Source organism: Nyctereutes procyonoides, unplaced genomic scaffold, assembly GCF_905146905.1.
Source record: "Nyctereutes procyonoides isolate TBG_1078 unplaced genomic scaffold, NYPRO_anot_genome, whole genome shotgun sequence".
Classification (NCBI taxonomy): Eukaryota; Metazoa; Chordata; class Mammalia; order Carnivora; family Canidae; genus Nyctereutes; species Nyctereutes procyonoides.
The window spans coordinates 3,602,172-3,629,702 of NW_026575037.1; the positions used below are offsets into that span (position 1 = coordinate 3,602,172).

Genomic DNA, 27,531 nt, shown 5'->3' on the forward strand with positions numbered 1-27,531 from the left:
CGTCTATAACAAAATTCAAATTCTGAACCATACCCTAGAAGGCTCTGCTATCTACTGGCTTCCTCTACCCACTCAAACTCATCCTGTGCTCATCTCTTGCTTAATGGTCCAGCCACACTCATCTTTCTGAAGCTGTGGCTTAGTGTCACAAATTTTTTGATGTCTAAATTTTTTACAAGAATTTTATAAAGTTCTTCAATCTTGAATGTTTCTTAAGTAAAAGTTGTGTGAGAATATAAGAAATCTCTGCAATCCCACAGTAATAAAGATTAGATTGAAACATGAAGACCCATACTCTTCTTGAGTTAGAAGTTCTTTTGGTGTTAAAACATATATTAATTTAACTATTTTGTTAATTTTCCAAGAAACAATGATATAGTTTGATGCTGACATCTTTCAAACACTAACTCAAACTTAAAAATGGTTTCTCGCTATTTAAAACAAAAGGTTAAAACAAATTTAAGCACTGCCTCTTAAAACTAATAATTTCTTTGAAAATTGAGTCCCTTTGATAACTAATAAAGGTACCTTACTTTATCCTTCCACACATATGGAAATTAACATGACCTTATAATGTTGATAGCTTGAAATAAACAAACAAAAAAAGACCAAATTAAAAATCTTAAGAATCCTTTATTTAAATGCATTCAAAGAGGCATTAATTCTTTGCTTCCCATTTGATGATTTTTCTGGACATATCCACTTAAATTCTTTTAAGTGAAGAATCTACATTTGAATATTCTTTCTTCATCTTTGCAAAAGGTCATTCATCATATTAGAAATAAAGGATGCTTACCACTATTCTGGTTGACAGGTGTAACTTTTGAATGATAGTGACCTTTGCTCTCAAAATTGAGCCCAAAAGTTTACAGGTGTTTAACTCCCCCAAATTAGTAAGATATAACTGTCTTAAAGCTCTGAAACTGAAAACTTCACCTAAGTTTGAGGCTAACTTATTCAGTGGTAAAAACGATCTGAATTGGTACAAGACTATTTTTAACCTTTATTAATCTCATATAATGTTAACATTCATACATTTTGCTACAGAGATATTAATGTATTTGATAATAGAGTATCGCTCCAGACTCTGTTGAACGGTGTTATGTTATATATAGTATGTGTACTCTATTACTTTTCTAAAATTCAAGAAGTTCTAATTTCCAGAATGCATTTGACCCAAAGGTTTCAGATGATGAAATGTGACCCTAATAATTTTGAGTGTAGAGGGATACAGTGGGATGTTCCAATTACCCTTACCATTCACATATTTTTTCATACCAAACTTTTCCCAAATGTCTGTTTTTATAAAATATGCGTGGGGTATAATTCTGTTTTTATCTTTTTCAAAAAGTGTTCACACTTTTAAAGTAGCTCAAACAGAAAGCTTCAAACTACTTTTGATTGACCTGCTACTCAAACTACGAACTTCTCCCTTTTTACAAACTGAAAATAACATAAAATTGACTAGACAGTCTAAGATATTATATGGCTTGGTAATTTGGGAAATGAGGCTTCAAATTCTTTTCCTGCTAGGTCTATGGATGCTTTCCTGCTACACTGGCAGAGTTGTGTAATTATGGAAGAGACCACATGATCTCCAAAGCCTAAAATATTTTCTATCTGGCCTCCTTTCCGGCAAGTCTGCTAACCCCTGCTCACACTGTTCAGCTGAGGTTGCTACTAATATCTATGACTATCTGATAGCTATGATTTTACAAAATGAAGGTGGTTTGTCTGCATTTAGGGCTTACATTATGTATAGATAACTTTTAAAAGGCAAAGACGATAGCTGCCACAGACTGACATTCCCCCCTTTTTAAAGTTAATTAATTATTAACATCATTTCTGCACCCAATGTGGGGCTCGAACTCGTGACCCTAAGATCAAGAGTTATGTGCTCTACTGACTAAGCCAGCCAGGTGCCCCATTCCCTTTCTGTTTGAATGTGGTCTCAACTGGTCAAAATTTTAGATTCTTCGCCAGGTCCAGATGGAATGAAGTATGGTACTTGCTGATGATATAAATCTGGTCAGAGAATGAAGAAAGGAATTCATAAGGTAAAGTTATTAACCTTCCCACCTACTATAAATATTAAATTCACTGGAAGAAATCCATATACTTTACATTTATGTTGATATGAAGAATTCCAAAGAGGGTGGAAAATATGGACCTTACAAATTATTCAGAGTTTATGTGCATTACTTCTTGAAAAGATTACCCTCTTGCCATCTTTCACAAAGATTTTCCCGGCTCAACTGTGGCTCAATAAACTTTTATTTTTTGTTATTTATTTTTATTCAAAAGAATTTGTTTCCCTATCACAAAAATTAGATAACTGCACCACCAACAGCAGCAAAGTCCACAGAGTTACATTGATGGTGGAGAGTTCACTGGGTATTCCCAATGTCCCAAAAGTCGTGAAGGAGAAAAGAAAAAGAAAAGAAAAAATACTCAAAACAAATCCAAAACCCATGGTGACTTTGGGGAGAGACATCACATGAGTTTCTATCTTCTCTCATTGTCAGCTGCAGATGTATTTCAGCAGGATCAAATACAATTTAACTTGAGTAAACCCTTCATACCAACTCCAGCACCTAATTGGGGGAAAAACAATCAGTTTAATAAAATTTTTAAAAATGCAAACAGCTTAATGAATCTTTACTGTATTATAAATGAAGAACCAAATCAATAAAACTTTTCCTAACTGCTAACATGCTAAAGAATTTGAAGGGATTAGACATTGATCCCTCAAGCTTCAACCGCCTCATGAACTCTTCCACATTAGTTATGTTCACAGTTAATTAGGGAGTCTTTAAACTACATAAAACATACAGATAAATGAACTGGGTGATGAATACCATGGATATAATTGTTTTAAAATTTATGTTGGTATCTTTCCATATTCTTAAGAAAATTTTAAGTACTGCTGCTCAGGATTTTAATCTATTTCTTCCACTGATAAAGATTATAGTGATCAAGGTATACAGGACCTAAAATCTTGCCTTTTTCTAGTGCTTCATTCATTTTCTCTTCAATCATCTGATGTCAAGGTATTATGTTAGTTATTAGAGTTCAAGTCATATCTTGTCATACAAGAAAGTTGTGATACTGTTAAAAGTAAAAAATAAGAAGCAGCAGCAACAATCAGTTATAAAGACAGCTGAAGAAATGTCTAAGAAAGGACACAGGAGCTGAAGACAATTATAAGACACAGTCAAAAGGATTGTTAGAAGTAGAATGCAATTCTTTTTTTTTTTAATTTTTTAAAAAATTTATTTATTTATTTATGATAGTCACAGAGAGAGAGAGAGAGAGAGAAAGGCAGAGAAGCAGGCTCCATGCACCGGGAGCCCGACGTGGGATTTGATCCCGGGTCTCCAGGATCGCGCCCTGGGCCAAAGGCAGGCGCTAAACCGCTGCGCCACCCGGGGTTCCCGAGAATGCAATTCTAAGTAACAAAAAAAGGAGCAACGTTTCTCCTGTGCTAAGGTTTAACTTCTTAAACTTGTACCTGTGCTTCTGTGACGCTTTTTGTCTTTATTTCTGGCAAGTAGCCAATTTAACAAGAGGTCAATGCTGTTGAACAAAATCTTAGAGTTGTCACTGAGATTCTATAAATACATGAGTAGTTTTGAACTTTCTGCAGATACGTTAGCAATCTCAATTGCCTCAAAGGCCAAACTTGCTTTAGAATAAGGTGCAGCTTTTTCAATATATGCCTTGCCATGAGAATAAGATAAACAGACCACAGAGAGCCACAAAATAACAGAAATTTCAAGACCTTCTATCATCTTGCTTGAGATTCCAGAACATAACACAAATCACTTCCAAAGCCTGGATTTCATTTAAGTCCATGGCTCTCTAATGAGGCTTTTCAAATAGAGAAACTAGCTGTATGAAAAAGAGTATAAGTGTAAATTAGCCTGACCAGCTAACAGTGCAGTTCTGCTTTGAGTTTGCTCAATTCCTCTCCATAGGACAATGTGATAGGCTTGGATGTGCTCCCTTGGTTGCTGGGTCATTCTCCACTCAGGATGAGTGGAAGGAAGCCACGTCAAAATTAATGCTGAGTGGCAGAAGAAATAGATGCATATTAGCTTTAAAAGATCACTTCTTGATATTTCTATACCAGCAGAGAATATGTAGAAAGAACAGGCACCCACAGAATTAGCACTAACCAAACCCATGTACTAAAACCCTCCCCCTAACTAGTGTTTTATTTAAAAAGTTCACTGCTTAGCTCAAGATTATCTAATATGTCATGCACAAGTGCTAAATATCCAATAGTATAATCAGATAACATTATTACTTCCTTGAGCTCCTAACTACAAAGAAAAGTATTGGAAAGCTATGTATAAATTTGTGATTGAGGGCATCCCGGGTGGCTCAGCAGTTTAGCTCTGCCTTCAGCCCAGGGTGTGATTCTGGAGACCTGGAATCGAGTCCCCCATCGGGCTCCCTGCATGGAGACTGCTTCTCCCTCTGTGTCTCTGCCTCTCTCTGTGTCTCTCATGGATAAATAAATAAAATCTTAAAAAAATTGTGATTGAGACTACGTGCCAAGAGACATTAAAATTTCCAAATTACACTAATAGAATGATCATATGATCAATTTTCAGTGAAACACTAAAATACCTTTTCTTCCCTTGGCAACTGAGAAAAATATCAGGGAAGAAAAGGAAGGCAAATATGATGAAGAGATGAGTAAAATAAGACCAGATTTTTTTTTTAAGACCAGATATTCTTTTTTTTTTTTTTAAGACCAGATATTCTTAAATCTGGTGAATGTGTAAGCATCCCCTGCTCTATATTGGCCTTTATCCACTGAATACACCTACATAACGGAAGCAACAGTGCTTGCCTACAGTGAATACTGAATAGTCTTCATCTATTTTTCATTCTGACCAGCTATCAATCGATTTGACATTCATATAACCTCTAATCAGTACCATTTTTTCCCCATAATTGCAAGCTACCTATTCCTCTCCGTTTCAATCAAAGCCATTTCAACATAGACACAGACCCATGACTTGGAATGATCTCTAAGACTTAGTATAACTCTGTATTTCCATGTTATAGTTATAGTCTGTTACAGTCTAAAAACGGATCTGAGATTAAAATGAAGATGTATAACATAGCTTACCTTAATTGTACCCTGACTGTTAGCAGCAATCAGCACATTGGACTCCTAGAAAAGAATAAGAACTTTTAAAGTATAGAGAAGGATTTCCTGGAGGGCAGTCCAAGAGAATAACTTCTTCATCCTTCTTTCTTCATTTCACCCTAAGACACCAATAGAATCTAAAGTGGAGAATCAACTTTAACATGTTTTAACTGCGAATTTTAAACACCAAATCTCATATTTTGAGGATTATGTTTGAGTAAGAAAAATAAAATTATAAGCAGAGTAGGAAAATTTCAAATGTGAAGAAAAATAAAAGAAAAACAAATTACCACCGGAAGAAAAACCAAACAAACACTGAAATAAAACAAAAAATGAGTATAATGAGAAAAACAAAGCACATATTCCTCTCCACAGAAAACTCTCCATTCCTTTTCTCTTATAAAACAATTGATGTAAATGCTGTCAACACCTTTGCCATAAATCTCTATGGACAGCTATTTGGTATCAGGAAACCAGCAAAAGAAAAAAAAAGTGACTATTCATCTGATAGCAGAAGAAAAGCTATCTTTTCTTCTAATTATTCAATCACTCAGTATATGCACTTTTAATAACTTTGGTGATTACTTCAACAGAATTTATGTGGTAACATATCTATTATATCCTAAGCCTTAGGAAAAAATATTTCTCTAAAGAGTAGGAACGGTAGGAAAAAGAATGGACAAGACTGAGTTTACCAGAGAGAATCTCATTAAGAAGAGTTGGGGCATGCTTCCTATTGGAAATAGTTTAGTAGGGCTCTGGAGCTTGGAAGTGTATAGAAGTCTTTTTACTTTTTAGAGTAGGCTGCTAAAAGAAGATAAAGAGATTCAAAACTGACATAGAGGCCACATGGCTGATGAAAGACTGAGTAAACTAATATCTATGAGAAACGGATAAAGTGGTCACACCTCAAGCAAAGACAGGATCTGCCTGAATGTCCTAAAGGTTTCATGACAAAGTGAGAAAGAGAAGAAATGGATTTGCACACCAAGAAAGTTACTTTAGCCATTATGAGTTAAACTTTAGTTTCTTCAATAAAAGAAATCTGAGCTCTACAAACTTACACATTTCTATTTTTTAACTTTTCCTTTGATTCCTAGTAAAGTTACTCTTGGAAAATGTTCATCTGGTTGCTAAATAATAATAAATAATTTCTTCCACAATCCCCAAAATTTGGGGGATCAGAATATTCTTTGGATGTAGTCGGTGGTAACAGCATTAATAGTCACACTGTATGAAGTAGTAATAAAGACATGTTTTTTCTAGGGATGAGTATGGACATCACTGATGATGGGGTTTAGGACACACAGCCCCAAAATATGTCACCTTGCCAAATGTGAATATTTTAAGCTGAAGGAGTTTGAGAAAAAAGCAGAAGCAGTAAAGTCACTCTGATCTCCCACTCACTCCACCCTTCTCCCCTGAAATAGGCCATAAAATCCTCATGTGAGAGGTGCCCTGCCTACACCCAAGGTTAAGAAGCATTCTTATCTGCAAAGACAAACAGACACTAAAAAGACTGAACAAGCAGGACTTGTTGAGTTCCTCCCAATATTCAACAGTTACCTCATACTCCTTTAACGTACCCACATTTCTATACTAGCCACTCTTCACCACACCTAGCACAAAATACAAAGGTATGTTTCTTTGGATCTTCATTTCCTTCCTATGTCATGTAAAACTGCTATTAGATAAATTTGTATGGCCTTTTTCCTCTTAGTCTGTCTTGTCTAGTTTTTAGACCCCGCTGGGGACCCTAAGAGAGTTAAGGAATACATTTTCCTCCCCTACACTGATATGGTCCTGGCTGAGGTTTTCCCTTAAGCCAGCTCATTTATTTTTGAAAACAGTAACACAAGTAATATATAGTACTATTAGAATTAGTTTCAGTATTTACTTTGGGGAATAATAGGCTACTTCTAGGACCAAATAAGCACAGAATAATTCCATATGGGAGTGGGGGTAGAGTGAGGGGGCAGGAAGATAAGTTTGGTATTTATTTACTCTTTTAGCCACCTGAATTAAGAAACTGGTTGGTTGGAGTGAGGTTAGGATATCATTAGGCAATATAATATAACTCACTCTGAGCTGGTCAAAAGGCAGAATTTCTATGCCTCCCTCACAAAACAAAACAAAACAAAAGCACTGTGTCACATCATATGGATTTCTTTCTAGCACGAATTTTAAACAAGCTACGTGATATCACAAGCTAAGTGGACCAAAAATGATTCTTCTGTGAACAACTTCCAAATAGGAATAATCAACCTAATTTCTGCTTGGGGAAAGACTCCAGTCTCTAAAAAAGCAACTGCCACCCATCATATGATGCTGCAGTCACCAAGAATTGCTCTCTCTGCTACACAGAGAGGAATGCCAGGAAGATGAGAAATTTATAGCCTAAAGCACTCTTTCTCACCGCCATTTTGGTTCTAAGTCACTTTTAATACAAGAAGGTGACTAGAAGAAGGCAGAGAAAGACTCACTCTGGGGAAAGGAGGAGGGGATCTACCTCTACCAGTTACAGACATTATGAATTATGTAATTCAAACCTCTAATTCTTGGTGGAAGTTTGGAAAACCATGGCATATTATCAAACTATGAAAAATTGGGCTTAATATAAATAAGAGAATCTAATCTAGTTATATTATCACATAACAGGAGTCTGAAGTCTATATAATTACTAAGCTAAACCCAAGAAGGAAGATATCTGATAACTCCCTGAAATGAATAAACAATGTGCATAATCTCAGGACTGTTACGGTACTATATTACATGCTACCAGAGGATTAACAATAACATCTTTTTCTTGTGGAAATAAACATCTCATTTATAAATGAGCCAACACAGCTGCACAGCTGGAACTGCTTTCTGGGGACTAATATATAGGTGAAAGGGTGTCCTAAGAATTCTTAGAAATACTCAAAACAATTCAAAATTAACAAATAATGAAAGAAAAATAACAGCTTTACATCTCAGCATGCCCTTTCCTCTAAAGACCATGAACTTTTATTTTTATTTTTTTAATAAAGATTTATTAATTTATGTTAGAGAGAGACAGAGAGTGCATTTGAGAGTGGGGGGACAAGGGGAGAGGAAGAGAGAATCCTCAAGTGTACTCCCTGCTAAGCAGGGAGCCCAAAGGGGCACCTGATCCTACAATCCCTAGATCATGACCTGAGCCTAAATCAAGAGTCAGCGACTCTACTGAGCCACCCAAGTGCCCCCAAGACCATGAACTTTTAAAAAGGGATATAGGATTACCTGACTTTTAGCCAGGTATTAAATTAACTCTTGCATGCAACAGAAAAATAAAACCAGGTATTTTATTTCAGCACAGAGGTATGGAGGTGATAAGTACAAGATTATTGCTATAGGTTTTGAGTGATTCTTGTTTGCATTTTGAATACTGGCAATTCTTAGCTGTAGCTGAAGTCTGCCACAGCCCAAATGTATGTAAGTTCTGGCTCAATGGGTTGCTTTATTTGCTAAATAAAATTAAAGTGCCAGCCAGTAATTCTCATTTTTTTCTCTTTCTTAAAAACTGGCAGTTTAGACAAACAAACAAAAAAACTGGCAGTTTTGCTGCAAAACTCTCTTCGGGGCTAACCTAATAATATATCTATTTTCCTTAATATAGAGAGATTTAAAAAGATAATGGAAAAATTAGCAGTATATCTTTTATAAAAATAGAAGACACATACACAAACACCAACTTGCTTAAAGTCAGTGATACTGTACTTATACTAAAACAAAACTAGCATCCACTGGAACAGTTTTGCCACTGATGGCTTGCTTATAAAAGTGCCATTATAGCTAATACATTAAGATCCTAAGCAAGCTCACTTGATTTGCTATTGGAGCATTTACTCTTAGAAATTGACATAACTGATTTTGAATGTAAAATAATTTTACTATAGAAATGAGTATGTTTAAAAAATAACTTCCATTCCTAGTTGTAAACAAAGTAAATGGTACAGATTTGCTGTTATACTATAAGCAACTAGAAAACTTAACGAAATATATAAAACTACACTGGATAACAGGCCATATAGAATAATGATCTTTATAAGAAGAGAAACAAATGAGGGGAGTCCTATAGTCACCCTGGCTTTCTGCTTGGAGGCAATTTCTGAACCACACAGCAAGAAAGAGAATCCAAAGAGAGGAATCTAAGCAGACTATACCAGATTCACTAAGCTGAGGAGGCAGATACAAGTTCAGAGTATCTGTAGGGCAGGTGAAGTTTGTAGTGCAAAGTATCACAGAGAAGGAAGTCAGACAAAGTAGAGCTCCAGGAATCTGCATGGGAGTGCCCTTGACTGTGCATTGTTATAATAAATTACACATGAATAGTGTTAAACTACACAAGGCCTAGATTAGCCTTAAAGTAAATGTTTCTCTGGACCAGGGATCAGCAAACTATAGTTTAGCCCACTGCCCCCAAATTTAGCCCACTGCCTATATTATATGCCTATATTTCCATTAAAACTAAAACATAGCTGTGATAATTTGAATATATATACATATATATGTATATGTATATATATATATATATATATATATATATATATATATAGAGAGAGAGAGAGAGAGAGAGAGAGAGAGTCAGTCTATGGTTGCTTTTGCATTAGAGTAGAGGAACTGAGGAACTGAAATAGAGACTGTATGGCCTGCAAAGCCTAAAATATTTGCAATGTGGTTCCTTAAGAAAAAGTTTGCTGACTGCTACGTTAGAGTCATCCTAATAAAATTTAAAAACAAGTGTAAAAAAAAAAATCAAATTTATTTCCAAGACCAACTTTCTATCAAAACAAACTCTGAAGCACCTGGGTGGCTAATTCGGTTAAGCATCTACCTTAGGCTCAGATCATGATCTCAAGGTCCTGGGATGGAGCCCCACATCAGGCTCCCTGCCCAGTGGGGAGTCTGCTTCTCCCTCTGCCTCTGCTACTCTTCACCACCCGGCTTGTATTCTCTAATAAATAAATAAAAACAAAAACAAACAAACAACAAAAAAGAAAAAACCTCAAACTTTAATACTTTTAAAAAAAATAACTGATTAAAAAATTTTTAAAAATGTAATCTCTATCCCCAACAACAAACCCAAGATCAAGAGTCACATGTTCTACTGACTGAGACAGCCAGGCACCTCCAAACGTTAATACTCTTAAAAACATTCAACAAAATCCAAACACTCAACAATTAAGCATTCACATTGTACAGCATTCAAGAGGCAAAAAGCATGATCCAGGGTGGAGGGGGGGAAAAAAAAAATCGATGAATAGAAACAGATCCAGAAATGATAAAGATAATGGAAGCAGCAAAATGAGGATTTATAAAGCAGAAAGAACTATACTCACGTATTTAAAGGAAACAATAACTTTATAAGAGAAATGGAACACATAATTATTGAGACCAAATGGAATTCTTTAAAAATTTTATTTATTTATTCATGAGAGACACAGAGAGAGAGAGAGAGGCCAAGACAGAGGCTGAGGGAGAGGCAGGCTCCTCGCAGGGAGCCCGATGTGGGACTCAATCCCAGGACCCTAGGATCACACCCTGAGCCAAGGGCAGATGCTCAACGACTGAGCCACCCAGGCATCCTGACCAAATGGAATTTCTCCGTGTGAAAAGTACAGTTATCTCAAATTAAAAATTAACTGGGTGAACATAACAATGAATGAAACAGCGGAGAGACTAAAACATCAATAAAGTTGACATGGGAAAAAGAAAATCCAGATTGAAGCTTAAGAGTAAAAGACTAAAAAAAAAAAAAAAAAAAGAGTAAAAGACTGGAAAGGTTAAAAAAGATTAGCATTTGTGTGACCAACAGGACAATATGCAACCTACTAAATGTGTAATTGGAATCTCAAATAGCAAAAAACGTATATGAAGATAGAAGGTTAAAGACTTTCCAAATCTGAAAACCATAAAATACCCACAAATACCACCACATCAAGACACATCATAAACTACTAAAAATGTGTAAAGAAAGAAAGAAAATTTTTGAAAACTGCCAGAGGAGAAACAGACATTACCTATGGGAACAAAATCACCAATCTGTCATCAGAAGCAATAATGCAAGCCAATAAAACAGTATCTTTAAGGTAATCAAAGAAGAAAACTGTCAATCTAGAAATATTATTCAAAAGTGAAATATTATTTAAAAAAAAATAAAGCTGAGATAGCAGTAGATCTGCACTGTAAGAAACTGTTAAAGTTCTTCTACCATATGAAAACTCTGATCTAAACAAAAAGATGGAAGTGCTGTAAATGGTCAATATGTAGGTAAATATAAAAGATATTTGCTCTTGTTTTTTCTTTTAATAGACAATTACCTGTTTAAAGCAAAAATAATTAACAAGGCATTATGGTTATTATAACATAAACAGAAGTAACATATAGGACAGCAAAAGTACACAGGATAAAATAGGGAAATAGAAGTATATTGTTGTAAGGCTTTCCCGTAATGCATAAAGTGGTATAATCTGAACACAGACTATGATAAGTTAAATACAAATATTATAAACCTTAGAGAAACCACTAGAAAAGTAAAGAATTAGTATAGCTAATAAGCTAGTAAAGGAGATAAGATGAATTATAAAAATACTCAATAATGAAAGAAAGGAAAGGAGGAACAAGGGAAATAGAACACACAGAATAAACAGAAAACCAATAGCAAGATGGTAGACAAATATCCAACCTTACTAATAAGTAAATGGTCTAAATAATACCATGAAAAGGCAGAGATCATAAGACTTGATAAAACAGCAAGACCAACTCTATGCTATCCATAAAACACACTTTATTAAAACAACAACAACAACAGCAACAACAAAGATACAAAGTAAAAAGAGGGGAAAGTAAACCATGCAAATATTAATCATAAGAAATCTGGAATTCTTGGAGCACGTGGGAGGTATAGTCAATTAGCATTCAACTGTTGGTTTCAGCTCAAGTCATGATCTCAGGGTTGTGAGATGAAGTCCTGTGTTGAGTTCTGTGCTCAGCCCAGAATCTGCTTTAAAAAAGACACTCCTCCTCTGTCTGTCCCTCCCCCTACTTGCACAGGCACTCTCCCTCCTCTTCAAATAAATAAACCTAAAAAAAAAAAAAAAGAAGAAAGAAAGAAGAAAGAAGAAAGAAAGAAAGAAAGAAAGAAACCTGAAATGGCTCTATTAATATCAGAAAAAGTAGATTTCAGGACAAGGAATAGACCAGGATATGAAGGGGACATTTTATGATTAAATAAGGATTAATTAATTTAAAAAAATTCTAAATGTATATATATCTAAAACTGAGCTTCAAAATACAGAGTAAAACTAATGGAAATGAATGGAACAGTAAGTCCACACTTGTGTTTGGAGACTCTGGTATCTTCTGTAAATAATTCAAAGAATAAACAGATAGAAAATCAAAGATATAAAAGACCTGAATAATACTACCAAAAACAAATTGAGCAAATTAAATATTACATAAATCTCACTTAAATGGCAAAAAGTATACCTTCTTTTCAAGTACATGTGAACTATTCACCAGGACAATGTGCAAAACCATTAAACAAATTCAATAAACTTAAAAGACTGAAATTTTGCAAGTATATTCTCTAACCAAACAGACTCAAAGTAGAAAACAATAACAAAACGACATCTGAAAAAATTCCCTAAATATTTAGAAATTTTAAATAACCCAGGACTCAAATAAGAACTCACAAGGAAATGAAGAATTATATTGAACTAAAAGGTACTGTAAAGACAACATATCAAAATTTGTATAACATACAAACATACTGAAAAGTATGAAACATACGTTTCAGATAGAAAAGTCTATCTCTATATGGTTGTAATAATAAAGCAAAAGGTTTAAAATAATATTAATGTATTAATGTGCAGCCTAAGCTAGAAAAAAGCAAATTAGATATAACATAAATATAATAAGCAGAAATCAATAAATGAGGTAAAAATAAAAAATATTAAAAATAAAAGCTAGTTCTTGAAATAAACTGGCGAATCTCTAAAAAGAAAAGACAGATGGGAAAAAAAAAGATAGATGTAAGTTAACAATGTCAGAAATGAATGAGCGGATCTTCACTAGCACCCAACAGTTATTTAGGAAGATAGAGAATAAACAATTTTATGCCAAGAAAACTGAGGCAATGAAATGTATAAATTCTATGAGAGATGCAAATTCCCAAATATGACAGAAGAAAGATAAAGAAAGAATACAGAGGACAAAAGAACACTTCCAAACTTAGCTTATAAGTCAAAGTCAGAGAAAGACATTATAAAAAAAAAAAATGCAGACCAACTGCCTTCACAGATATAAAAACTCTTAAAAAATAAAGAGAACTTTGCCACATACAAAAAGAATAATGTATCATGTTCAAGTGAGATTTATCCAGATATTCTAGTTGGCTTCTTCTTCCTCTCTCTCTCTCTCTCTCTCTCACACACACACACACACAATGAATGTAAGTCACCGTTTTAAACAGAACAGGAAAATCACATCATCATAACTGACAATGAAAATTCATTTGACAAATTTAATACCCCTTCATAATAAAAACTCCTAGCAAACTAAGAACAGAAAGAATTCCCTCAAGGTGGTAAGGGTTTCCTATAAAAAACTTAGCTAGGGGTCACTTGAGTGGCTCAGTGGCTGAGCATCTGCCTTTGCCTCAGGTTGAGATCCCAGGGTCCTGGGATGTAGTCCCACATCAGGATCCCTGCAGGAAGCCTGCCTCTCCCTCTGCCTATGTCTCTGCCTCTCTCTCCGGGTGTCTCTCATGAATAAAAAAAAAATCTTAAAAAAAAATTAGTTAACATCATACATAATGGTGAAATATTGAACTTTCTTTCCCAGACTAGAAGGGAAGGACGTTTGCTTTCACCATATCTATTTGGCACTATATTAGAGGTCCTCAGTGTAATAGTCAAAAAGAGAAAGAAAAAGCACACAGATGAGAAATGAAGAAGTAAAATTGTCTTTATTTATAAATGACATGACTACCTATGTAGAATAGCTTAACAAATCTTCAAAAAAGCTGCTAAAACTAATAAACCAATCTAGCAGGATTGTCAGATATGATGTCATTACTTAAAAATCAATACAGCTCTATAAATTAGAAATGAATAATTAGCAAACAGATACTAAAAAGACACCATTTATAATGGCATCAAAAACATGATTTAGAGACAAGTCTAGAATATGTGTAAGACTTACACTCTGAAAATTATAAAACAACGTTGAAAGATATCAAAGAACATTCAAAGGAAGGGACAGATTACCATCTTCACACACTCCCATAAAACAAGAATGGTTTTATGTGTAAGCCTTGGTACTCACGATGATACACATTTTTTTAACCAGAAGAAAGAGAACTATTAAACAAAAATCAGAATATAGCCCTTTTCTTATTTTTTTCTCAAATGTTAAGCATTATGTTAAATGGGTTTCTCCTCAATAAGTAATTCTGTTGGGAAAAAAATGGGAAAAAATTTTATGTTAACAAATCTGAATATTTAAACCAAGTAGAAAAATTCTTACAAACAACAACAACAACCAAAACTGAGCAAAACATGAATCATCTGACAGGTATTAAAAAAAAAAAGTCAACTGTCAAAAACTTTTATATCTCAGACTTGTATGACTCTATCTACAAGTTCAGTCAAATATTCAAGAACAGAGTACTTCCAATATCACACATATTGCCCACAGAAAAGAGGACTCCTTAATTTGTTTCATGAGATTTAATATAATTATGAAATCAAAATGTGATGAGAATAATCCAAGAAAGGAAGGTTATAGGTCAATGTTATTTATGAAAACAGATGGAAAAATCCCAAATGAACTATCAGCAGGTCAATTTTAACAATATATATGAATAATACATCTTGACCAAGTTGGTTTTATTCCAATGATGTAAGATTGATTTAACATTAGAAAAAAAGTATCCCATCAATATTTAAAAGATAATTATTACATCATCTTCAATAGGTACAAAATAAAGCAATAATATACTCCAGCTTCATTTATGATGAAAACTCTCTGCAAGCTGAAAATTCAAAGAAACTTCTTGTAAGTTTTCTATGAAAATCTTACAGCAGAAATTATACATAATCATGACATATTCACAAGTTTTCCATTTTGTGAGTAACAAGATGAAGATGCCACGGATTATCACTTCCATTCAGCATTATACTATAGGTCCTGGCCATCAAAATAAAGTGAAATGAATAAAATTAGGTACAAAATTGGGAAAGTAGAGATTAAACTTTCATTACTTGTGGATCACATTATTATGCACATAAAATATTCCAAGAATGTAGAAATAGATAATTAAAATTAATAAGAGTTAATATGCTGCTGGATTAAAAAATGGGGAGAGTAACATACCATTCCTAAGAGGTCATAGTGACATCTTTCCTTCTCTAATATTTACTGGTTTACTTGAACTGGTAATATATAAGGTGGTAAAAATTCAAATAGTACAAAGAATAGGAGAAAAGTATCTCTCATTCCCTTCTTCTGAGTCTCTGAAGCAACTACTGTGATCAGAAGTGAAATCTTTCCAGATAGGGCAGCTATCTGGAAATATTTCCAGTGGCTCAGCAGTTTGGTGCCTCCTTCAACCCGGGGTGTGATCCTGGAAACCCGGGATCAAGTCCCACGTCAGGCTCCCTGCATGGAGCCTGCTTCTGCCTCTGCCTGTGTCTCTGCCTCTCTCTCTCTCTCTCTCTGTGTGTCTCATGAATAAATAAAATCAAATCTTAAAAAAAAAAAGAAAGAAAAGAAAAGAAATCTTTCCAGGTAAACTTAGCGTCGTTACTGTGAACTTCAACACTATAGTAGGATCAAGCACACCTTCAGGGCTTTCTCAACATATAGAAGAATCGTAAGTTTTCTATCTGGTGATTCTACTCTCTCCTTACCTTGTCTAACTTTCAGGTAACAAACAACCTTACTTTCAACTTGGGATTTCATCCTTTAAAGTGAAAAGCCACATTTTATAAGCCCCTTGATTACCTAAGAGAAGTCTGTCTCTAGGTTTCTCTTACAGAAGGAGTAACTCCACAGAGCTCACTTCTATATTTCCGTACATATTATTAATTGGTCCTCAGGATGAAATGGACCTGACTATATAAGACAAGCTGTATCCTTAAAATCAAATTACCAAAACATATGGACGAAAATACACTATATAGTTAGAGTGACAAAGTGGAATGAATAGTCATTGGGGTCACAAACACTTTTCAGTTCACTAGTCTAAGATTTCCAAACTAGGTTATCATGAACAAGTTATTAAACCTCTCTAAATCTCTGTCTTCTCGACTGTAACATAAAACTTGAGTTAATAGAGCTAATGAAAGGAAGGGAACAGAGAGCTGTTATTAAATAAAACACATCTATAAATATTTGGAACAGAACATGTATCTCTGTAAGTCAGCATTGTTAGGAGAAAGTCGATTCTTTTTTTTTTTTTTTTAAAAGAGAGTGTGTGGGGAGGGCAGAGGGAGAGGGAGAGAAAAAATCTTAAGCAGCCTCCACACCCAGGTCAGAGTCTGACTCAGGGCTTAATTTCGCCATCATGAGATCATGACCTGAGCCAAAATCAAGAGCATTTGTCTGGACCACCCAGGCACTACAAATGAAAGTTCTTCTAATTCCAGGTAAGAGTTTAGAAAAAGAAGGTAGCCAAACTGTCAAAAATCCTGAGAGTATGAAAAAATTGTAATAATGGGTTCTTGGATTTGGCATTAGATGACCTGGTAACCTCAAAGGCAACTCTGTCTGAGGTTCAGTCTGTAGCAGTAGGGGCCTTTGCATAAGTTCCTACAGCTAACTCAGTCTTTAGAACTTGGCTTTTACACAAGTTTCTGGAAAAAGCTTTCCCTAATCTCCAAGGTGATAAGGTAGTTACCTTCCTCTCTCCAAATTGCTTCCATAGGAAGAATAAATGTCGATTAAGCACTTTCATATCATGATAGTGGCGGCTTCAGTATAAAGTTTATTAATTTCATGCCATTTTATTCATGTATCATTATCCATCCATTTATCATTAGGGTAGATATTATGTCAGGTATTCTGCTATGTACTAAAGTTCTGAAGATGAGTAAAAAATGAAGTCTGATCTTGAAATTAAATAGTAGGAGGGCAAATGGACTTTGTTTTTTTGTTGTTGTTGTTAAAGATTTTATTTATTTATTCATGAGAGACACAGAGAGAGAGAGAGGGAGAGACACAGGCGGAGGTAGAAGCAGGCTCTATGCAGGGAGCCCGACGCGGTACTCGATCCCGGGTCTCCAGGATCATGCCCCGGGTTGAAGGTGGTGCTAAACCACTGAGCCACCCGGGCTGCCCCAAAGGGACTTTGAAATAGAAAACTACTCTATTATTGTAAGAAATATATTTCACAGGGACAACTGAAGAAGCAAGAAGGAAGTGTCCTCTCTGGGAGAGAGAAGAACGGTTTCATATATAAAACCACAAATGGAACATGAAAAAGTAACAGCTGCAACTATTCAAAATAAAAGGGTATTTTTGACAAAGGGACATAATCCTACAAATGCCATGAGTTTGGGGGGAAATGGTGTTTACAGATGATGACAAATTATGAGTCAATTTGTGTATTAGTTGATTAGATGAAAACCAACAGGTTGGAATAAACATGTAAACTAACTCTCTCACACCAGAGTAAGGATTTTACTTATGGACAAGTAATCAATGGCAAGGAAAGGACAGAATTACTTTTTTTCTAATACTGTTCTATTTCCTCAGTGATGTCCCACTCCCCTTCTGTGCCTCCCCCAGTCACCTAGAGTCACTGTCTTTAGTTCTATCCCTTAATAATACTCTTAAATCCACATCTGTTAAGTTAAATAAGGGAAATTCTTACAAAAAGCAGAGAAAAAAAAAGGATGCAGGTGGGAGACACTACCTATCCTCAAACATATTTCAAAAGTTGTTTTTTTTTTTTTTAAAGTAGGCTCCAAGTCCAACATAAGGCTTGAACCCATGACCAAGATCAAAAGCTGCATGCTCTACTGACTGAGCCAGGTAAGCATCCTTTAAACTTTTTTTAAGTGAATATACTGAAACACTTTTATTATGATGATGAGGATTTTCTTTGAGAGAAAGAGAGAGAGGGTGATAGGGGATACATGGAGATGGAGAGACAGAATCTCAAGCAGACTCCTGTATGAGCATGGAGCCATATCAATATGGGGCTCTATTTCATGACCCTGACTGCGAGCATGACCTGAGCTGAAACCAAGAATTGGACACTTAACTGTGCCATCCAGGCACCCCAATATAGTGAAAGACTTCTAAATAAACAGGTTTGTAATTTGTGAGTCCAACTTTAACATTTTTTTTAAAAGATTTTATTTATTTATTCATGATAGACATAGAGAGAGAAAGGGGCAGAGACACAGGCAGAGGGAGAAGCAGGTTCTACCCTGGAAGCCAGACGCGGGACTCGATCCTGGGACCCCAGGATCACGTCCTAGGCCAAAGGCAGGCAATAACCGCTGAGCCACCCAGGGATCCCCTAACTTTAACACTTTCAAAAGGAAACTGAATACAGAAAAAAAGTACTGATTATTTAATAACCTACCTAACTAGACCATATCCAATCTTCTCTCAGTATAATGCACTCCACACACTGCTATGAGAATATTCTCAGGTGATAGTTTCATCTTCCTGAACAGTGGGCTTTCGGAGCTTACTGATGCCTACATAAGAAAGTTCATACTTCTTTTTTCAGTATGGCATTCAAAACTATGTAATCTGGAACTTCTCTCATTTCCCAACAGGATTCTACCTCACCTTTTTCCTTTAGACTATTCTATTAGAAGTTTCTTAAACACTGATTGCAGTTTCTCTCATCTATAGCTTTATTCACACTGTCCTCCAGGCTGAAGACAGTGCAGCAAGAAAAGTGTCGGTTTTGGAGCCAGGCAGAACTGGATTCAAATGCTAACTCTACTACTCCTTATTCAGTTGTGTTATCTTTAGTAATTCAGTTAAATTCTCTGAGCCTTAATTTCACTTGTGAACAAAGGTCAAAAGTATATACCTTAAAAGATTTATGGTGATGACTTTGAATTAAGATAGCACTTAGTATGTAATGCCTGGCTGATACTAAAAAGATGCTGGTCTATGATCTTCTAACCAGGCATGTCCTTTATCTCTGTCTTAGACCTTCTGAAACCTTGTATGCCTTTATGAAGTCCAGCACAAAAGCCAATATCTACATAAAGTCCTCCATAATTCTACCAATTAAAAGTAATCTCTCCTCATCTAGGGTCAATACTTCCAGTGGTAATTCTCTTATAAGGATTTCTTTCCTTCAGGCTTATACCACAGTTGTTTATAAACAATTCTATTGGGTTGTAAATCATCTAAACATGTTTTTATATATTTAGGAATGTACTTTATATATTGCAAAATTAAAATCTAATGAATTAAAACAGGTACAAGTTGTCCAGTTATATGGGCTAATGTAGAAAGTGTTGAAAATGATGACAGCAACATTTATTATTTACTCAAGTTTCCATATATTTTCTAATTTTGTTCCACAATATTAAGTGGAAGATCCTATTATTCTGATTTCATAGAAAACAGAGGTATACAAAGGTTATTAACTTGCCCAAAGCCTCAGAGCCAGCTAAGTGGCAATAGGAAGCCAATCTGGCAACCTGACTCCAGGACTCTTAATCAGAACACCACCCTAAGACAAAAGCTATAAACAATGCATGCCTCCCCCTACCCCATGGATGTTTAAAAGCACGACCTTGCCAAATAAGGATCTCAAAAAATTGTGAAACATTTTCTCCCCCAAAGCAACTTTACAGTCTGTGTTGTAAAACTAAGGAAGGCAAGTACTTTGAAGATTTTACTGGGAGAAAAACAAAGCTAAGACATACCATCTTTGAGACAGAGTCCTCCTTTCAGGTGATAGAACGCTATTACCTGAAATCCAAGAGCCGCAGTGGGGACAGCTAGTAAGACTTAATATAAGTGGTCTGTCCTCAACAGTTTGTCCTACAAGCACTGCATTTTCTTTTTAAAGTGTCTGCTAAGTTAAAACTGTACATCCATTTAAATCCTTCAGACAAATACTCAATATGATGAAACAGGTAAAACACTATGTACAACAGAGAGTATCTGTTGTACTCTCCCTAGAGGACACAGAACATGAGGAAGATGCCTGAATTTAAGATCTTCCTTAAATAAATATAAACAAAGAAGTATATAAAATTTTGAGGTTAACCAACCAGGTTTCAGTCTATATTGTACCTGTTAAATTCCTTAATTTTCTCCCCATAGAATTTTTTGCCTAATTTGGCATTCTCTTTTTGTAATGAACAGATAGCTTTTCTTCTCATTGCCAGAAAAGAGTGTTAATTTGGAGTGAGGACTGCAGTATCACTTCAAATAAAAGATCATATATACTTTAAGCTCTTTTCATACCAAAATTATAAACATATAATAGGGGCTTTTGCCTCATTTTTTCTCTTTGGTGTGGGATGGAAGAGTAGTGATATATTCAAAATGTATCTGGAAAATTGAAATGGCTTCTCTTCATGTATGAGTTCATGGACTCTGTACACTGTCAAATCTGATTTTCACTCAGGATCCTGTAGCAACCAAACACTTTAAATTGAATTTGCCCTTTCAGTTTTTCTGTTCATGCATGATCTAGAGTTGCTTTATGAATATCCTCTTCCTCTCCCTTGAGTTGACATGCAAACATAACATGCAGAGATTTTTAAGTTTTTCTTCTATCAATGCTCTTGTTAAGTGATGGTGTTCAGTGATCCAGTTTCTTCAATCCTTTTTATTTTCTTCAAATCATCCCAAAACCTTCATAAACTTTCCCATGGTACCCTCTAACTTAAATACAAAAAAGACAAAATACACAAAGTGCTAGCATTTGTTGCTTCATTTTCTTGCACTAGAGTGGCTTTCCTGACATACAGAATCATTATTTTATTAAAACCACCTTCTCTTTTATCAAGTTCATAATTGTTTTTGCATCTCAGAGTTACATGCATTTCACTTTTATCTGAATATGAGTCATCAGGAGAATCCTCCACTAGTGTGTGTTCATTTACACACACATTTATACAGCCATAAATCTATGCTGTACATGGACAGCATGTGAGACCCAAAGATAATCAAATCAAAGATAATCAAACATTACAAAAGGATCTTCAAAGATTTTTAAATAAATGCCATTTGTAAGCCTGACAGTTTCTTTTTGTTTCTTACCTTCCTTTTAACATGTGGTTTTTCTGAACTGACTTCATAAATATATATGTAAATAAGTCTAGGAAAAAAAATGAGCACAAACCTATAATCTATTAATTTATCAATAAGAGGTCCTGCTCTTTAAACTGAAATGTTACAGTTACCCCTCCCTGCCTTCTATTATAGAGGATCTAAGGCTGAATTACTTGTTTCAATTGAGTTTGTAAGACAGACAATAAATGAATTCTGTGATCTTACAAACTAAGATTCTCTTTTTATTATTGTCTCATTTTACTACCTTAAAAAACCAACCTTTTATCATTATTACATAACCAATTGTTGAACAGGCCACTTACTGTGCTAAGGAGTTTATATGAATTATTTCACTTAGTCTCCACATAGCAGCCTTATTGAGGAAAATATTATTTTCATCCTCAATTTACAAAGAAGAAACATACACATATACACAGTTATAGAATAGCAAAGCTGTGAATCAACGTATGAAGACTGATACGATACACCAATTGCTGGTTTGTAGCATACTGATTTAATAAGCTTATCACACGCATGGCCTCAACCCAAATTTATACAATCAGTATGAAAGGAGAAAGGGGTCTTAGGTGAACATTTGGTACCTAAGGGAAAGCCTCAGCAATTATATATTATAATGGATGTTACATTTCAAACTTCATATACGTAGAGTTCTTTCTCTTCATGGAATTTGGTCTTTTATGGATCTCCCCAGAAGTATGATTTCAAGTAATATCACTGGAGAAAAGGGCTTGCCCCAGAACTAAAGTGGAAGCGAGTGTTCTATAATCAGTATATAAGGCCATGCCAGTACTATACTCTTCCCTGCCAATCCCAATTCAAGATCTGGGAGATTCTGGAGTTTCCTTATCACAAGGAAATCCTTTCAAGATCATCCAGTTAAATCCAAATCCTCTCTTTCCTCCGCACTGTTGTCCTTGCTGAAGATGGTACTGGGCTCCTATCTAAGCCTAAAGTATAAAGATTAAGAACAGAATGATATAATCCACGATTAATAAAATAAGCAATTATTTTGATAAAGTATATTATCTTCATCACATCATACTGCATTTTTTTCATTCAAATACATGTTCTTATAACTAACTTATCTAATAAGAGGAAAAATATTACTCTGCCAATTAAAAGGACTTCTAGATTTGGTGGCTTATATTTTCATATTCAAAATTTTTAAGCTTTTTAAAATAAAATTTTTCTGAATGAACTATGGAAACATCCTATAATGAAGATATTTCTATAATCAATCTAAGACAAAGTGGACCAGATTTTTTTTTTTTTTATGGTAAACTTACGATGCTCTCAGTGCTGGATATTTCCTATATCTATAACTAGATTTAAGAAAAAATAGTACTAATCAGATAGAAGACATAAATGCATATAAAATTCAAATTTTATCTAAAGGTAAAAGCACTTAATGTGATCATGACTATAAACATCAAATATTAGGGATGCCTGGGTGGCTTGGTGGTTAAATGTTTGCCTTCGGCTCAGGGCATGATCCTCAGGGTACTGGAATCGAGTCCCACTATTGGGCTCCCTGCATGGAGCCTGCTTCTCCCTCTGCTTATGTCACTGCCTCTCTGTGTGTCTCTAATGAATAAAAAATCTTTAAAGACAAAAAAATAAACATCAAATACCAGCCCACTAAATTTTACCACTGGATCAGTCTCTACATGAAAAACATTTTTTTCCTACATAAAAATTTACATTGATTAAAAATGATATGGTTATAAACTGCTCCTCTCTTTGGGAAAATGACCCTATACATGTATACAGATTGATCTACGATTTCTTTGTAGGAGTTCTTCTAAGATGTTTTACCATTTTGAAAGGCTAACAATACAGCAACAACTTAAGACTTCAAAGTAGTCAAAAATCATGTCTAAGTGTCAATTTAGAAATGTATGTGTGTAGACAGAAACACATACACATATACATACCCAAGAAGACACTGGAGACTCACCTCCACCAGAATCACCAGACTGTCATCCCTCCACCCTGTCTCAAACTTATTATTTTCCTGTTAAGACCTTCTTATATTTGGTATCCAAAGGAAGTTGTGTTTATATTTAGAGTAAACATAACAGAAACTGTTCTCAGGGGTGGATATTAAAACTATTTAATGACACCAACCTATCAGAAAAAAACTAATATAGCTATACCATTACTTACCTGATTGTCCCTGATTTTAGCACATCCCTGGCTATAAATGTAGGTTATAATTCTATTTAATCTTTAAGTATAAAGTAAAGACACAAATATTTCATCTTACAATAGGATTTAAAATTCATATTGTGAAGATCAAATTCTGAGCTTCCTCAAGACCTCAAACAGCAAAGATGTATAATTGATGGTGCTGGTGCAATGTACAAAATACTTGTCTTCACATTCAAGTAAATCCATCTCTAATTACTATGTCAGCTTTGATTTGTTATATATATATGAGGATCACTCAATTCCTCTATCATATATCTGATTTGAGTAGAAGCCAGCTGTCACCTACAGATTTACTGGAGTCGGTAGAGGAGATAGTTTAAGGGGCATATATGATCTGGCAGCAAAAGGGTGAGGGCACATACATAACAACATAACATAACATCTTCATGGAAGATGAAATGGAAGAACATGGTAGTAAGCAGATTAAAAACAATGGACACATTGCAAAGGATTTAAGAACACAAGGTTAAGTACTCCAATTCTTGGCCTTGGTTAAAACATCGTAAGAATGATAGAGTTGGTGGGGACACCTCTCAAATATATTTGTAAACATATCTTAAGATAGATTCAGTCATAAGACATTCTCTTCCCTTTTGAATTAGACCTCACTAATATTTATGTTCATGATTTTTAGTCAGAGGCCATTTTATTTATTTATTTTTAAAGATTTTATTTATTCATGGGGGGGGGGGGGCAGAGACCGAGGCAGAGGGAGAAGCAGGCTCCATGCAGGGAGCCCAATGTGGGACTCGATGCCGGCACTCCAGGATCATGCCCTGGGCCGAAGTCAGGCGCCAAACCACTGAGCCACCCAGGGGATCCCCGTCAGAGGTCATTTTAGTGAAGGGTCTTGAATCTAGATTTGAATTTCTTAAAAATATTTTACTTACTTACTTATTTATTTATTTGAGAGAGAGCAAGCACAGGCTAGGGGAGGGGCAGAAAAGCAGACTCCCCACTGAGCAAGGGAGCCTGACACAGGACTTGATCCAAGCATTCCAGGATCACAACCCAAGCCAAAGGCAGATAGATGCCTGACTGAAGCCACCCAGATGCCCAAGATTTTAATTTCTTGGGTAAAGAAGTAGAGCACAAATAATATAAGTGAGAGGCACCTGGGTGGCCTTTGGCTCAGGTCATGACCTCAGGGTCCTGGGATGGAACCCTACATCAGGCTCCCCACTCAGGAAGTCTGTTTGTCCTTCTCTCTGCCCCTCTCCCTACTTGTACACACACACTCATTCTCTCAATAAAATCTTTTTAAAAAAATAATAATACGAGTACAAACTCTTAAAATGATTCATCAAAACGAAGATAAGAGTAGACTAATGACTTCTAAACAGTTTAGAAAAATAAGGCTACTTATTCAATATCTGTCTGATCCAGTAACTGCCCAGAGTAAGAAGTATATGGGGATTTCAGAACCACAAACAAGGACAGATCCCCACGCAATTAGTTATAAATAAACCCCTTGTGGTTTGCTTACAAGCACCCTGGTGCTATGCATTAGCAAATGGTACTACAGCTCCTTCCCCTGCTGACAGCTCCCCCACACCTGGCCCCTCAGCCCCCTCTCCCCTGCTCACAGAACACACACACTAAAAAAACCTAAGATTGCAAGTTTAGTACTAATAAGTTAATACTTAGTAGCTAGCTTTGCCCTGGTAACAAGCATTCCTAAAATTTGTTACAGACTTAAAAGTTTACATAAACTGTGTTTGGAAAAATTGCTTTCTTAATGACAAATCAATTCCTAATGAGAAAAACTTCATGGAAGCTACCTCTGATTAGTTTCCTCATATCTAAAGACCTCTACTGATAGCCCTGATGAGTTAGTCAATGTGATCTCTCAGGAAAAATAGTATTTCTAAATTCATTCCACTTCCTGGCTGTAGGTTCCTGAATTCAACAAACAATACCTAATCTTAAAACCATAAAATATCTAAAAACCAGTTAAGATAGATGCAGAAGTAACCTTACTTGGTTGTCTATTAAAAACCCAGTACACTTAATTGGCTGAAAGAGTAAACAAAATAGCACAGAAAGCCGCACTTGGAATGCTGGTTTTAAGGTTGTATGGAGGGGAACGATCAGACTTAGCCAGCTGTCCTAAGCCAGACAGAGACCTCCATGTTTATGTAGGATCACTGCAATTTGTAGACAAAAGGCAGTTTTTCCATTTGTCCACATGGTTGGTTACAGGTTCCATTATTGGTGTGTTTCATTATTAAGAAACTTTTAGTTATCCAGTCTTTTCTATACCAACTTCCCACCTGTAAGAGGTTCTCATTTAAATACATGTTAATGCATTCAAATAAACTATAAGGGGAAAAAAAACAGGATTCAGAGAGATATTACAAAACAAACCATTAAAAAAAACAAACAGCATATAAAATCAAAGTGATCTTTACTCTAGGAATAAAGGTTGTCAAGAACATATACAAGAGAAGGAGGACTGAGATACATATACAAAAAATCACATACATCCACCACCTTTCCTTCATTTTCAGTGCTTTCCAAACTCTTCTCCTTACCCATCCCTAAGCAACTTAATTTTCCTTGCCATATAACAACTCAAATATTATCTTTCAACAGCCACAACTTCCCTCACATACCAATACCTATGAACTCTGGATGCTCTCCTGAATAAAGTGTGAAAACAATGTGCTTACAATCATGTATATCTGACAGAAAACAATTACTCCATACTGCCGATCAATACTGTGGAGGGCCTCTGACCACGGAACTGTGCATTTCTAAGGGTGCTATTTGCACAATTCCTCCAGAAAACTCTGGCAAAAACTGTTTCAAAAGATCTGTACTACTTTAGGGATACCATCTAATACAGGAGAAACAGCAATGCATTTAAGACATGGGGACCTGGACTGCATTTTGGTTTTGTCATAGTACTGGCTTCATCTTCTTGGAGACTCAATTTTTTCAACTATAAGGCCAGTAATTTTAGGTACTTCACAGAATTTTTATGAAGACTCAAAGAAAACATAGTATTTAACCAAAAAGGAACTGGCATATAATAAGCACCAAATTAGGTGGCAATTCTTTTTTTAAAAAAAGGATTTCATTTATTTATTCATAAGAGACACAGAGAATGTGGCAGAGCCATAGAGAGAGGGAGAAGCAGGCTCCTTGCAAGGAGCCTGATGCAAGACTGAACCCCAGGACCACGCCCTGAGCTGAAGGCAGATGTTCAACCACTGACTCACCCAGGTGTCCCAGTGGCAATTATTCTTAATAAAATACTATAACCTAAATTTCTTTTTTAAAAAAAGATTTATTAATTTGAGAGAGAGTGAGAGAGCAGGGAGGAGGGGCAGAGGGAAAGGGAGAGAAAAACATACATAGACGCCATGCAGGCCTTGGAGTTTGATGTAGGGCTCAATCTCATGACCTGAAATCAGGACCTGAACCAAAACCAAGAGTCAGACACTTAACCAAATGTGCCACTCAGGTGCCCCAACTTAAATTTCTTTACAGGGCAGCTGGGGGCACCAGGATGGGACAGTTGGTTAAGCATCTGCCTTTGGTTCAGGTCATGATCTCAGGGTTCTGGGGTTGAGTCCCACCTTGGGCTCCTTGCTCAGTGGGGAGTCTGCTTCTACCTCTCACTCGGCTCCTCCCCCCAGCTGGTGTGCTTGCTCACACTCTCCCAAATAAACAAATAAATAAAATCTTAAAAAAATAAAAAGGCAGTTGTCTGAAGTATGACTATCCTAGCATATCAGAGTCACCATATTCATGATCTTATAAAATTGATTAAAAACATAAAGTAGAGGGTGCCTGACTGGCTCAGGTCATGATCCCAGGGTCCTGGAATTGAGTCCTGC

General features: G+C 35.6%; 1 protein-coding gene and 1 non-coding gene across 7 annotated transcripts in view; both read right to left on the reverse strand.

Annotated features, from left to right (window-relative positions):
• Positions 1–613: 613 nt before the first annotated feature.
• COP1 (COP1 E3 ubiquitin ligase) overlaps positions 614–27,531 on the reverse strand; it is a 246,944-nt gene continuing 220,026 nt past the window's right edge. For all 6 annotated transcript variants that reach the window (XR_008663627.1, XM_055319205.1, XM_055319201.1 and 3 more), the window contains 2 exons: positions 5,144–5,188; positions 614–2,594 (listed from right to left, as the gene is read on the reverse strand). Coding sequence is in view for 5 of the 6 variants with exons in the window: in XM_055319205.1 (XP_055175180.1) it covers positions 2,577–2,594; positions 5,144–5,188 (63 nt within the window). In the remaining variant the exon portion in view is untranslated. The remainder of the gene's footprint in view (positions 2,595–5,143; positions 5,189–27,531) is intronic.
• LOC129506123 (small Cajal body-specific RNA 3) lies at positions 25,758–25,896 on the reverse strand. The gene has a single exon (XR_008663712.1). It is a non-coding gene; the product is annotated as a small Cajal body-specific RNA 3 (non-coding RNA).